This window comes from Triplophysa rosa, linkage group LG3 (genome assembly GCF_024868665.1).
Source record: "Triplophysa rosa linkage group LG3, Trosa_1v2, whole genome shotgun sequence".
In the NCBI taxonomy this organism is placed as follows: domain Eukaryota; kingdom Metazoa; phylum Chordata; class Actinopteri; order Cypriniformes; family Nemacheilidae; genus Triplophysa; species Triplophysa rosa.
The window spans coordinates 5171323-5185406 of NC_079892.1; the positions used below are offsets into that span (position 1 = coordinate 5171323).

General features: G+C 37.7%; 1 protein-coding gene across 1 annotated transcript in view; it reads left to right on the forward strand.

Moving 5' to 3' along the window:
• The window catches only part of ntrk3a (neurotrophic tyrosine kinase, receptor, type 3a), a 165300-nt gene that overhangs the window by 59912 nt on the left and 91304 nt on the right, over positions 1–14084 (forward strand). The window contains exon 4 of the mRNA XM_057329253.1: positions 1928–1996. Within this exon, the coding sequence (XP_057185236.1) occupies positions 1928–1996 (69 nt within the window). The remainder of the gene's footprint in view (positions 1–1927; positions 1997–14084) is intronic.

Genomic DNA, 14084 nt, shown 5'->3' on the forward strand with positions numbered 1-14084 from the left:
TTTTTCATCTTAAAGTTGACTTTTGCATGGAATTGCCCATATGCTGTGCTGTAAATTCAATCTAAAAAAATCTCTTGTCAATCCAGAATTGTTTTAAAAAGACACACCCCTTTTCCCACACCCCTCATCTATCCTCTCTCTCCCCAGTGGTTTCCTATCTAACACAACCTATTACGGCATTAAAACACATAAAAAAGAGATAATTACGCAATATTCAGAATCTTCTTGTTATGATGTCACAATGTCATGATCCAATTCCCACAGTCAGCATGTCAATAAGAGTTTGTTTTGGTTTAATCATCATGCATTTGTCTAGCAGCCTAGAGTCAAGTGTCATGATGGACGGTGCTCTTGGTCAATGAATTCTTCAATTTGTCCTGATCCTTCAACCTCCTTCTTTGATACACACTGTCCAGATGAACTCTTCTTATTGTGTGCTAAGAATAATAATGTTCTCAACAAAAAACCTGAAGCCCGCGTGTGTCCCCGCGGAGGCCACCTTAATAATCTCATTATCTATTTAATGAGGCGATTAGAATGCCGAGGGCATGCAGGAGCAGGAGTGGGCGCGTTCCTCAGAAACTTGCGTTTGAGGAACGGAAGGTTGTTTTCGTTTTTAATTTATACATTTTCGTCTTTATGTTTTCGTTGTGGGCGTCAGGATGGTCGTGGTGACTGGGTAGCCGCTTCCCAGCCTCCGTCCTGCGGCACAGGAAATGAGGAAAAAAGAAAGCGTGAGGTTTTGCAGGACGATGTTGCTATGGCAACAAGTCGGAGCAGCGAGTGCTGGTTTTTGCTGCTGGAGATTCCTCATGCACCACACGAGGGACAAGCTAAGCGTATTCAGATGAGCATGTTGAAGTGACTTCGTCTTTAAAATGGGCAACAAGTGGGCGTTTTGTTTTAGTTGCTTCTTCTTTTTGAGACCTTTCTAGTGAGCACATCTTGTTTTTCAGTGGCACTTACAACTTTATTCTGTATTAAGAGATGCTTTCAAATTCATATTTGTTTTTAAACATTGGCAACAATTTTACAGTATGATTGTATGTGATTTTTAGGCTTCTCCTTAAAAGGGGCGAGGCGTACGAGATGAGGTGCAATGATCTTGCTTTTCTGTCCATATAGCTACCAACAGAACGTTAAACTAAAGGAGGTAAAGCATCACGAACGGGCAGTCGGTAGGCCCTGGTCCCATGGGCAGCGTTGGGCGTTAGAATGCATCTGGATCCATCGATTATCTGTCAGCTGGTCCTGATAGCATCTGAGCAGGGCAGTGTTGGGGTATTAAGTGATCTGAAGTATTCAATAAATATTGATAATGAAGGCCTGATAGTAAGGCTCACAGGTTTCGGTTTCAGGCCCGTGGGGGGCATTACTTGCTCCCAGAAGTCTGTGTGTAATTGTGTGTGTCAATATGCTAGAGAAAAGATTTGAAGAGCTGTACTGTTTTTTTTCTTGACCTTCAATGTTATCTTATTTGAAAGACTTTGTATTTGCTTGGAATGCAGCTGTATTATTGCATTTGATTCCTCTGCTGTATTATTTACTGGAGCTGTCACACAAACATCATTTAGAAAGTCTCGCTTCTGTTATAGACATCAATTTGACTTCCATTTTTGCCTCCTACGTCTAAAAGCTTGCCTTTGAGAACTTGCCTTATCTGCTTCACAGTCATTTGCCATTGTATTGAGTTGAGTAGCTTTTAAGGCCCCAGGCTTTCTTCATCTCGATTGAATTTGGTGTCTTGAAAATGACCAAGTCTCTGTTTATTGGATTGGTGAGGCTGCAAGGTTCCTTACATCCGCACTTATTTCTTTCGTCTGGTGGCCACGTTGCTTTTCTCACCCGCGCCTTTCTTTGTCACCTTGACTCAAGTGGTCAATGTTGATATAATTTAACTCTCTCTATATTTCTGTTTTTTCTGCAGAAACTTGTCCAGGAACCCTCTGACGACTCTTTCATGGCAGCTTTTCCAGCATCTTCAACTCTTTGAGCTGTAAGTTAAATCTACTTTTCTTGATGTATATTTTGTTTTGGGTAATTAATTTGAGCTGAGGATACTAGAAGCGCCCCATAATGTGTGACACAGTTGTCTACACTGAAAGTGTGTATTCTCAAAATGTTAACTTACCTCTTAAAGGTTATTCTTCTTCAATCCTATTGTGTTATAATCTGTTTACATTCAAGTAATACTTAATAGTATCTTACTTTATTTCGTCCAGTGGTTATTTTTATCCAGCGTGAACCCATTGGTGTAAAATGTGAATCAAGCAAAATATAATTTGAAATAGTAGACCTGGAAGCTCAAGAGCTGGTCCTAATGTATATTCAGAAGTTACCAACCAGTTCACATTTGGTTCATGGTATTACGAAAAAAATGTTTCTCTGCACATTTTATTTGAGACAGACTGGAAAATAAAGTGCTTAAATGGCTGTTCGGCGTGTCAAAAATAGAAACGGGGGATCTGTCAACTAAAGGTGCGATGCGCTGTGTGAAGTGCGTCCAGTTTAGACAGCTTCACTGGTTATATTGGGAGCAATTTAGTTTTGATGTATCAAAGGTTCACTCGTCACTTCTGCTGTAGATATGCTGTAGGAGTATTAAGAGTGGCTCTTGCGAGGTCAGCTGGTTACCTGTGATATGGAGTCATGATTGGAGAAAAGAGTTTTCAATTATGTCAAATGTTTCTAGATTGGTATAAAATAGTAACCATTATCTTTATCTAGAAATTTAGGGTATAGGGTATATAGGGTAGAACCAGCCTTTATCCCTGCAAGAGGAAACACATGGCAATACGAGCTAGTCGCTAGGTCCTTGTCTGGGATTGTAGTAAATCAAGTAAAGCAATTTCATAATTATAGTGGAGGTGTTATCATAGTGTTGCCCAATGAAGCAACATGCAAACACCAATCAACTGAGTGCATTAGGCTTTTACCGCGCAAGCATCTGTGCCCCCGCATGCGGGTGTGTATGTGTTTATGTGCGTGTGACTAAATGTGATATTTTAAGCCAGGGAAGCAGGACAGCTCCTCTGTGGTGGGCCATCTTCTCTGCAGGGTTAGCACGTCCTTTGGAGATGCTCCAAGGAGAGGCACTTTTGGGTTTCATAGGAGATATTGAAAATGTGTTGTCTGTAGAACAAGAAAAGCACTAACAATAGGTTTGTACATGCTATCCTTAAATATATATTTAGCAGTTTGCCAGTTACAGTAGGTCCAAAAAACCTATTCAAATGCAATGAAGTCTGATCTGTTTTGTGCTCTTTCATTTTAAAATTCCATATACTGTGTTTGTACACTACCGGATTCATTCTTTATTTATATTCTTTTCACATTTAGAATAATAGTAAACCGATCAAAACCGGAATAACACAATTGTAACTATTGGGATTATGTTGTGACTAAAAGCATCCAAAATAAAAGAACTCCATATTTAGCATCTTCAAACCCAAATCATACACTTGGCATTTTATCATCAAGCTTCTGGAGGTGTCAACCTGAGAAGCGTTTTAAACAGTACTGTAGTACAAGTAATCCACTTCAAATATAATAAACATTTGGTTTTCTAATGAAAGAAATTAAAATATTGGCACAATTATATTTTTGTATACAAAAGTAATTTGAAACATTGAAACGTGAGATTAAACGATTTTTTTTAAATCATGAGAAACATTTTGGTCAAGTGATCCTAAACGTTTGATCAGTCATAAATTAGAATTGCAAACCTGTGATCTGTGTTATCTGGGTGTGATTTGAGACTGGAAGCAAGAAAATCTAAGCTACTTATTTGCTTACATTTGATTTCTGACCCAGAACTAGTGAATATTTCAATATTCTTTCAACATCAAGAGGAAATTAGGACATTTGGAAGTTCCTCATGCTTGATTCCTTTATACTGTCTTCTGTAATAAGACAGCAGCTGTAAAGGAAATTACAAACTTCTGGCAAGTTTCAGCTATACTTAGACAAGTCATGCGATTACATTCATTTCATGTGATATCGAGTCGTATTGCAGCATGAAGCAGTCATGGTTATAAGTGGCAACATACAGCACCCATAATGCATGTATAGTTGTATCTAAAAATAAGTCAATAAAGTGGATTTTAGCCTTTTTCCGAAGCCGACTGTTGAGTCTAATGCATGATTTATTCATAAAAAAGAAAATAATAGGAAAATGAATTCATCCTAAACATCAAAGATCCGACTGGTTGGAATATAAAAGAGCTAAGCAAACCATCTCGAATCAAAGAGAGTTGATGGAATTTGCTGTTTTATCCAGCAAATTTAATTACTTGGCTATACATCTCTAAGATTACAGTCGTGCACAAAGGCGCAAACATGAAAACCCCATGTGTTGATATATTTATACTTGATTTCAGATGGTTGTTGATGCACTTTAAGTGCTTCTATTATCAGCTTGTGACAGGCAGCTGGTCGTCATGGAGCCCGTCCACTTGGGATCACATCTGTTGATTAAAAACAGATAAGCTGAGAGATGCTTCCTTCCTTTCATCATCTTGAAGCCGAAATCGTCATTGTGTCATAGAGAAGGCAGTATCTATGCTTTTTGTGATTGTTCTTAGTTGCGTGGATTTTAGTGAGCGTAGCAGGAAATTGATATAGAATAAAGACATTTATGTTTGGACTTAATAAAATGAATTATTAGTTATATGTTAAAAATAATTAATATTAGGAAAGATTTGAAATGAGAGTTTTTAGTCCATGTGTGTATTCTATGAAGGCACATAGATGTTAGTATACTTCTAGATATTGACGATTTTCTTTTAGCTGGTATATACATTTGAAATTGATATAATTTATATACATATACCATTTATTTACATTTTTTGATACAATTTTATATCATTTCTTCATAATTTTATATATAGTTAAATATACTGTGTATTTGAGCTGTTGATCAGTTTAGCATTACAAAACATTATTTTTAGCCGACCTTAACTGAATAATTTATTGCAATTTAGCATAAATCTGCAAAGGTTTTGACTTTGTTTGGGCCTGTTTAATATAAATCACGAATTTCTGACGTGTTATTAATTACTGCAGACTGCAATACAGTAAGTATACAAACATAACTTCATAGGTATGACATATATATTTAAACTGGAGAATAGACCATTTCAGTTCCCTGCAAAAAGAAAAACACAAAAACCTTAAACCATCCTGAACTGATTTGCCAGGCAGAAGACAAGACTCTTTAGACCAGCCTAAGATCAGCAAACTGGTTTAAGTTGCTTTTTTACTAGGTTTGGTGAACTTGGAGAAAACCATCGCTTGACCACCGGCGTGGTCAAGCGATGATTTCCACCACAGTCTTGATATACAGTATGATGCACATATATAAGTGCACAATAGCCTGTATAACTACCATCTAAACACTTCAGCTCTTCACATTGAAATGTACTCTAGGAATACTCGGATGTAGCCGTCAACACGCTGCAGGATTGGAAACATGGGTGGTGGGAATCGCACATTAAAACAGCGTTCACGGCGTCTCTCTACAAGGTCTGACGCGAACACCTGCAAAACCGAGCGGGAGTGTTTGTCCGCACCCACGCGTGAGTGTGCTCACACATGTAATTGCTGTCAGTTTTTATTCTTGACGGCCGGGAAGTGAGACGGGTGGTGCGTGCGGCTCAGTACTGTGGGGTGTAATCACAGCGTGGGGGAACGACCTGTGTAGAAAAGTCGACCCGCTCTGACTCCTATTTTCAGATAACAGTGGCTTGCGCTGAGATATGCCAATCTCCTGTATGTTCTTATAGAAGCCTGTATCACAAATTAGAGTGGGGTGTAGTAAGAGAAAGAGTGAGAAGGCATAAGGAGAAACAGAGAGAAAGAGAAGGAAAAAGAAAAGAGTGAGTATTAAGAAAAAAGACAAGATGATAAAATTGTAAAACATTATTACATAAAGAATGTGAGATGCTTAAAAACAGTTGCTGGGATGCTTTTTTTGCTGTAGGTGTTCCTTTTGTTCCTGCAGCTAGAATAGAATAGAATAGAATGGAATGGAATAGAATAGAATAGAATAGAATAGAATGGAATAGAATAGAATAGAATAGAATGCCTTTATTGTAATTGCACATATGTACAAAAACATTTTAGTTGTCTCTTCAGTAGTTTTCACATACACGTGAACAATATGTACAGAAAGACATACAAATAAAAAAATATAAACAAAAATATAGAAAAATATAAATAGTGGTAAAAGACAAAATTCCTGTAAAGAAACTTTAATATTTTCTGGCAGGTAGGGTGCCAAAGTTTTTCACATTATTTTACAGTAAACTTGTAAATTAGCTACTTTTTTCTGTAATTTGACATTTTTTCACCAAATGTAAAAATACATGAAAATTCTGTAAAAGCTTTAAGATTTTTGTGTACTGATTAATTGTATAAATATATATAGTTAGTTACTATGAATGAAAGATTTTTAAATGAAGGCAAATACAAAAATGTAAAATGTAATATGACTACCATGGTACTCTTGGAAGTACTGCAGAAATACCATGGTATATGGAAAGCATGGTGTACAAGCAATTAACCAATCAGAATTAAGTATTTGAGAAAGCCATACGTTAATAATAAGATCATCACCATTTTTTTGTAATAAGAAAAGAACGAAAAACTGCCATTGTAGGGCGTGGCTGGGCAATTTACTCTATTTTGCTTCAGTAGCTGCTCAAAGACACACCTTTGTGGACATGCATACAAATGACAGAGTCCTCTATGTCTTATCGCCATTTGCATTGTCTCTTCAGGCACTGACTGTCCCTGTGGGGATGAAGGGAAACAGTAAGGACTGCAGTAATCAAGACAGATATAGTGAGAAAATGGCTTTCAGGGGAAAATTGTGCCCTGAAATCAGATCTTCGCACAGACTGTATTGTACAGAGTGAATGGCCATAATTAGTCTGCTTTGTATAATAATGCAGCAAAGGCCAGCAGAACAGACTAATCTCAGGTGCAGATATAGGCCAAGTGTGTCATCCATGTTTATTTTCTGCAAATCCAATTAAGCATTCGCCGTAAATAACAAGGCCGAGGAGAAAAGGTGGGCAGAGCTGTAGTTTTCCGTCTTCTCAATTATCTATTTTCTAACATCTTTCTTTTTTACAACGGAGAAGCACACAGGATTGAGACAGGCTTTTGACTGCTACAGGAAATGGAATGTTATTGGTGGATTGAGCGCTTGTCTGACAGAACGGACCTTAACGCCACCCCTCCCCTCTCTTTTTGTTTGTTATTTTCCTTCGGTGATTGCGATCTCAAGGCGAGCATGAAGTATGCCTGGATGTTTGTCAACTCGCCTCTGAGGTGATCTTTAAAGATGTTGGCTGATCCTTCGCAGCAAGTCCTTGAAATCGCTCACGTTGTCGGGTTTTATTGACGCGGGGAGTTGTCGGCAAAATCAAGGCAGACAACATTTCATGGTTCCCTGACTGGAACGTGACAGAGAGAGCTCACTCTAAAATCATTTATTCACCCATGTGATTTCAAACCTGTATGCCTTTCTTTCTTCTGCAGAACACAGATGAAAATATTTTATAGAACATTGGTAACCAGACAAAATTGGCCCCATTGACTTCCATTGTATGAACACAAAACCACTGAGAAATTTTTAAAAATATCTTCTTTCACAAGTTCACCTCGCAGATAATATTAACGGATAATTAGAGACGTATAGTGTGCGTATTTGGTGTGCTTTCCCGGGGAGAGAACTCAGAGCTCGGTAGATCCTCCGAACTCGGAGCGCCCGCCCCTTGTCCGGGGAGAGGGTCCTGGGCCCGGTATGTGCTATGTGCCCCTCCCCTTCTGAGCTAGAAGGTGCTGAGCTGAAGGTGATGAGACAGGGTGGAGGAGGGGTGCTGAAAGACACTAGAGATGGTGAATGTGAGGTGGCTTGTCTATTAGTAGGTGTTGCTCCCGGGCTGATAGGATGATTGGTGAGTTTGGTTATAGGAAACCATCCAGGTTAGTTATCTGATTTGTGGGATTGGTCATGGAAAGCCAGCCAGGTTAATTATCTGGTTGGTGAGATTGGTCATAGCAAACCAGCCGGGTTAGTTGTCTACAAAGGAGTAGTACACATTTTCTCTCCTTTCCATACCTGAAGATAGCCAGATAGCTTAAACTTAGCGTCCTTAGCTAGCATCTCTGTCTAAAATGCGATCGAGGCATCAAACAGTAAATCTTCTGCGCTCGCTGATGATGATACCGTATGATACAAGCCTATTTACGGCCGAAGCACAAAGCACATTGGCCACAGTCGGCAGACTCAGTCACTCATGGCATACTTTCAGCCTCTCGGCTAGCAGCTGTGGGCGCCATCAATCCGTTTTATTCTGTTGACCTTTCTCTAATCCTCGCCTGTATAAAGCGGCTCCCACAGACACGAACTTCATGTCTGGCTCATCGCTAGAAGGATCATCACTGGTAAAAAAGGGCTAAGAGTAATACTGGCAAACTGTAAACAAGCTGCTGCAAAAATATAGTGTTTTAAGGCATTTATTTTTTACATTTACAGCCGTTAGGAAAGGCCAGAGGCCTAAATCTGATTATTTTGACCAAAAAAATGTCAAAGATCCTACTTTGGTGTAGTGGCCAAAAATGTCCGGAGGCCATTTTGTTAAGGTTAGAATGAATCATCAAAATAAGAGGTTTATGGAACAAAAAATGGAGAAAACAGCAAAGGTATTTATTTGTCTAAGGTATTTTTTTGAACTACTAACAATATTTCTACCAAATTTCAAATAAAAATATTGTTTCTATTTGAATTTATTTGCAGAAAATGGTCAAAATAACAGAAAAAGATGCTCTGTATTTTTTCTGACCTCAAATACTGCAAAGAAAACAAGTTCATATTCACTTTTAAGCAGTACAACAGAAATATTTCTACATGTATTTAGGAAAAGTTCAAAAATATTTTTCATGTGATAACCTCGATTATTTACAGTTTGCATGTGTCAAGCTGTCAGTCTTTCACATTGCTGTTGGATGACTTTATGTCACTCCTGAGGTTTGATTGTGGTAAAATTCAACAGACACTGGACTGGAATGACCACAATACATCCAGAAATGCTGATTAACAGGCCCGGCTCCAGAGAAGCTTTGCCCACCCTGCCTCCACCCAGAGCTGTTGAGAGAGAGGATCCGTGAACCGCCGTTGCTGGGAAAAAACATGTTCCATTGCAGTGAACAGACTTGGACTCTCTCAGCGACTCTGCGTCAGATTCCTGCACGGGTCCTGTTTGATAAACCCGCACCCGCAGTAATTAAAAGAACACCCGACATCCGACAGCATCTCTAATTTAATTCCGTACCTGACCCTGCCCGTTTGACAAAAATGTACGTCCGTTTGACAAAAACATGTAGCCTAGTAACTCAATATGGGAGAGACAACCAAGTGTGAATCCACTAAAATATTGTTAGCTAATAGTAGCTATTCTATATTTGATTAGTGATTTATGAAGTGTGTTTTGATTTATGCAAAATGTTTTAAAAATAGCCTATATTATTCATGTGATATTAACAATAGTTTTACTGTAAAATTATACCAAAGCTCCTATAGGCTAAACTGCCATCAAGGCTAAATAAAGCTTAATGCAGAAAAGGGACCAGGAGCATGATGAGCTAAAACGTTTATTTAAATTGTGATAAGAGAATCGAATCCTCACTATAGCTGTCCATCAGTTGCACAATGAACTGGACAAACGCGACTGCCGTGTACCGTGTGAATCCACCATAACGCTGCAAAGCGCGCTGCAATTAGAAATCAGCTCTTCGGGCAGAGCTTGAACACAAATAAGCACAGGACCATGTAAATGCAGGCTGAGGTGAGTCGAAATAGTTTTGGATATCCGCTTTCCGCCCGTGCATATTAATTCCCGACCCGCCCCCGAACCAAATGACACATGCAAATGACACATGAATAATTATTCCACCCGTTACATCAAATATTAGCGGTTTACCCTACGGGTGATGGTTTTGACACCAAAAGCAATAACATGGACATGGATGAGTTTGTGACAGAATTCTCTAAAATGAACAGAAAGTTAATTCTGTGAATATTATAGTAATATGAATAGCTCTTTTATATGTTTTCATCAAATCTAAAGTTACTAAATAGTAAAATGTTAAATAAATGTAAAAAAAAAAAGTAAATATATAGCCTACATAAGAATGTAATTCAAAAAGTGAAATTGTTATTTTGTAAATAGTTCGTTTACAGTAAATAATTGGGGGCAAAAAATATATGTAATGACCCCCCTCTGCCCACCTGGAAAATCACTTGTCTCTTAATTGTTTCTGTGGCTTAATATACTATATTCATACCATACCACACCATACCATATAACTATAGGTGTGTAGCCAATAGGGATAGGTACCGAAACCCGGTATTAAATGGGCCCAGGGCAAAATTATGAAAGACCGGGATAAGCTCCGCCCCTATCGGGTCTGCTTTCGGTCCTCAGGAAAACAAATCTTATTTGTTATTGCTACATTAACGTTATCTTTCACATTTTATCTCAACAATAGTTTCTAATTTTCAATAACACCAAAAATTTAGTCTTTGGCGCATGCATATTCGTTATTACCAGCATAGCGCGGGAGGCGGCACGTCACGTGTCTCTCGCGCAGTTTGTTTACACAGCGCGCACACACACAAGAACAGCCACACAGAAGGTAGACGCTCTTAATTCGCGACGATGGCGGCGAGAACAAGTTCAAAAGTGTGGTTGCACTTTACAAAAGTTAATGCTGACAGTGACGATGCTCGTTGCCACAAGTTTGCTTACAAGTTTACTTACAAGTTACTTGTTACTTGTTACAAGTTACTTGTTACTTACAAGTTTGCTTACAAGTTTACTTTGCTTGTAAGGGTGGAAACACAAGTAATCTGTCAAAGCACCTGTCAAAAGTGCATCATGTACAGACAGAGAGATGCGCTGTTTGATTTAGCCCAATCTAGTTCATCTCTTGATGCCCCAAGGATTAAGGAAGAATTTATGAAAACTAGAATTTCTTTTGTTGTAAATTGTTTATTTGATTTATTTTGAGTTATTTATTTATTGTTAATTATGTTAATTCAAATAAAGCAATTTTAATTCTGTTCCTAATTTGTTTCTTTTTATATCAAAAAGTACCAATAAGAATAGCGTTAAAGTACCGGACCGAAAAGCAGTATCGATAAGAGTAGTAATACCATTAAAATCTTAACTATACCCATCCCTAGTAGCTAAGCAAGCACTAAAGGTGGTTTTCTTTAGCTGTTTTTGCCCAAAGTTAGGTTTGGAAACAAAATAAATAGTTTTTATGTTAGTTAAGAAATTGGTTGCTGTAATTTGGATAATTTGAGAGCTGTCTCTGATGGGCCTGACCTATCATGAGCAGTGAGTCTTTGTCCATTTTTAGGAGTGATTGCACTGCAGGTGCTGTCCGTCTGAATGGAACCGTGCCCAGCAATCTAACCAATGCCAATTTAGCACACAGGTAAATGTTCTGGCTTGGGTTCACTTTAAACACCAAATTGAAAGGGCAGCGCAAAACCAGCACACAAACATACTCATCTTGTTTGTCTGTAACTTAATGGGATTATCAATTGGGCGAGAGTGGTAATGCCTTGTGACACATTGAGGAGAGAGATCGTGAATTAATCCTCGGGTTTATAAGGATGCTTAAGTCATTATGCATGTATCTCGGAACGGATTAAAATGCATATATTCATTAGTCTTGGGACTGTTAAAGAGATCTTGGCAATGTAGCCGAGAATCAATTTTTCACATTTCCGTCTTTTGCTGCTAGTACATATCTGGTTTTTATCTGAACGCACCCAATTCTGATTCATTTTCCAAATCTGATGTTAAGAACAGACTGTCTGCACATTTTGCAAGTGATTAAATCAGATCTGTTTGTGGAGATGTCTACAGTAGCTTATTCATTATTGAACCCCATTTCTGGCTTGTTTTTTAGGACACCCTGTTGGAATAGGAGGTTTTGTAGGTATATTCAACACAATTACTGACAGATTTAAAAAAAGTTGTTTTGGTTGAAAAATAACCGAAGGATGTGACTAAACTTTACAGGATGTTTTGACAGTTTAAAATTGATCAGAGATCATTTATGAGGTAGAGTTACGCTCTTTGTCTCGCATTGATGTCTGCCCTCACCTGTAAACACGCTCGCACGTGCTCTTGTCTTTTCACATGTCAGACCGCACCGACACCGTGCGCTCTCTATCAAGACAAGGACAAGCTTTAGTTGCACGGTCTAGTGAAAGCGCGAGGAGAAAACATAGAAGGCTGACAGAAAACTGTCTGTAATTCCTGGCCATTAAAATGATATACAGCAACACATACCTGCATACGTGCACTCAGAATATAATACAAATATTTTTAAGAATTTCATAAAAAGTCATCTGAAGGCCAGCGGTTCTGTAGGCCAACAATTTTTTGCAAAGGTCTGAAGGCGGAGTTCTTGAATGAGAAATGAATTGATAGGCATGTTTTTGACTGGAGGCCTCTGCATGTCTATCAATTTGTTTTATTATGAAACTTATACTGTGAGAGATGATTTCTCACAAAATACTTACGTTTTGAAGGTCCATAGCGGCATCAAACAGAATTGCGGCATTACTTTTCTGTCATGTTTTGTCAGGATGATGACTTTTTGTGATGTTGATCTTGACATAAAAGCTGTTTTAGCAAAGCAAGTTATCAGTTATTAACATTCTGTAATATTTTGGATTTTATTGCAGTAATATTATGATGTAAAGAAAAGCTCTTAAATGGAAATGATAAAAAATCATCACTAAGATTTGTAGTATGGAAAAAGTGGCTATAGAAGTCAACATTGTTTGATTTCCATATCATTAACCATATAACCAATTTACAGTCACAGCAATGTGTACGTGTTATGTCTTTTCATTTCTGTTTTTCCCTTCTCTCTGCATGTCGGTGGTGTTGGTTCTTTATGTGTAGAATAATGGGGCTGGTGTTTAAATATTGATTGTAAGCCTGAGATAATCACTCACAAGATGAAGATAATAAGCAGCAGAGAACTGGAGGGAACATGACAGATGCATGGCAAAATGTTCATGCACTGGCAATGATGTTCCACTCTATTGATTATTTCTTCCACTTACCGCAGCAATTTGTTATTTATTTGACGCAATTCTGCTAAAAGCTGAACACACTAAAACGTGCATTATTTTGACCATTGACCATTTGCTTAGTGTGTTTTTATTGAAACGTTAGTTCAATACTGATGGATGCAACATATTCTATAACATAATGATTTTTAATAGAAAACTGAGGGGTAGAGAATTGTGGGCAAAAGCAGAAAGGATCTGGGCTAGCTGCTATATTTATTTATTTATTTAATTTCAATTTACAAATTAAATGTATAAATAAATAAATACATATTTATTTATTTATATTATTATATATAATTTTTCTTAATGAAATCTAGACATTTTTTTACTATATTTAATATGTTTTGACCGAAGTAGAAACAACATGCTTAATTAAAATCAGTATTAAAATTCTACACTAAATATTAAAAATGATGAAAAAATAATATATAGCCTATATATTTTTTTAAGATCAATGTTTTTCATTATTAAAAAGGTGAAATATTGTTAAATAATAAAATAGATAATACAATAATCTAAATTTAAGATTGCTTGCAAAATAATCACCCCAAAAAGATGAAATTTTATTTATCTCATTACTTTGAATGAGATTTTTACATTGTGAAATCATTGTGTGTGCCATTTCTAGAAAGTAAGTTTTCAACAGTGTTTCTGTGCTGTTATGTTATCAGCAGGTAACACACAGGTCTTGTACTTTCCTTTCCACTCGTGTGCAAATTTCAGTCTTGGTCCTTGCTAGTCTTCCTCTGTTGTGCAAACACCTGACAGAGCGCCGCCCTTTTCACATCCGTTCAATCCATATAAACATGTGTTATTTGCAGTTCTGGTCAATGACGACTATATCTCTCCATTCATCCCCACTGCCTGCCATCTTTTTCTCTAGCGCTTACGCTCCTGCAGGCTAACAGAAAAG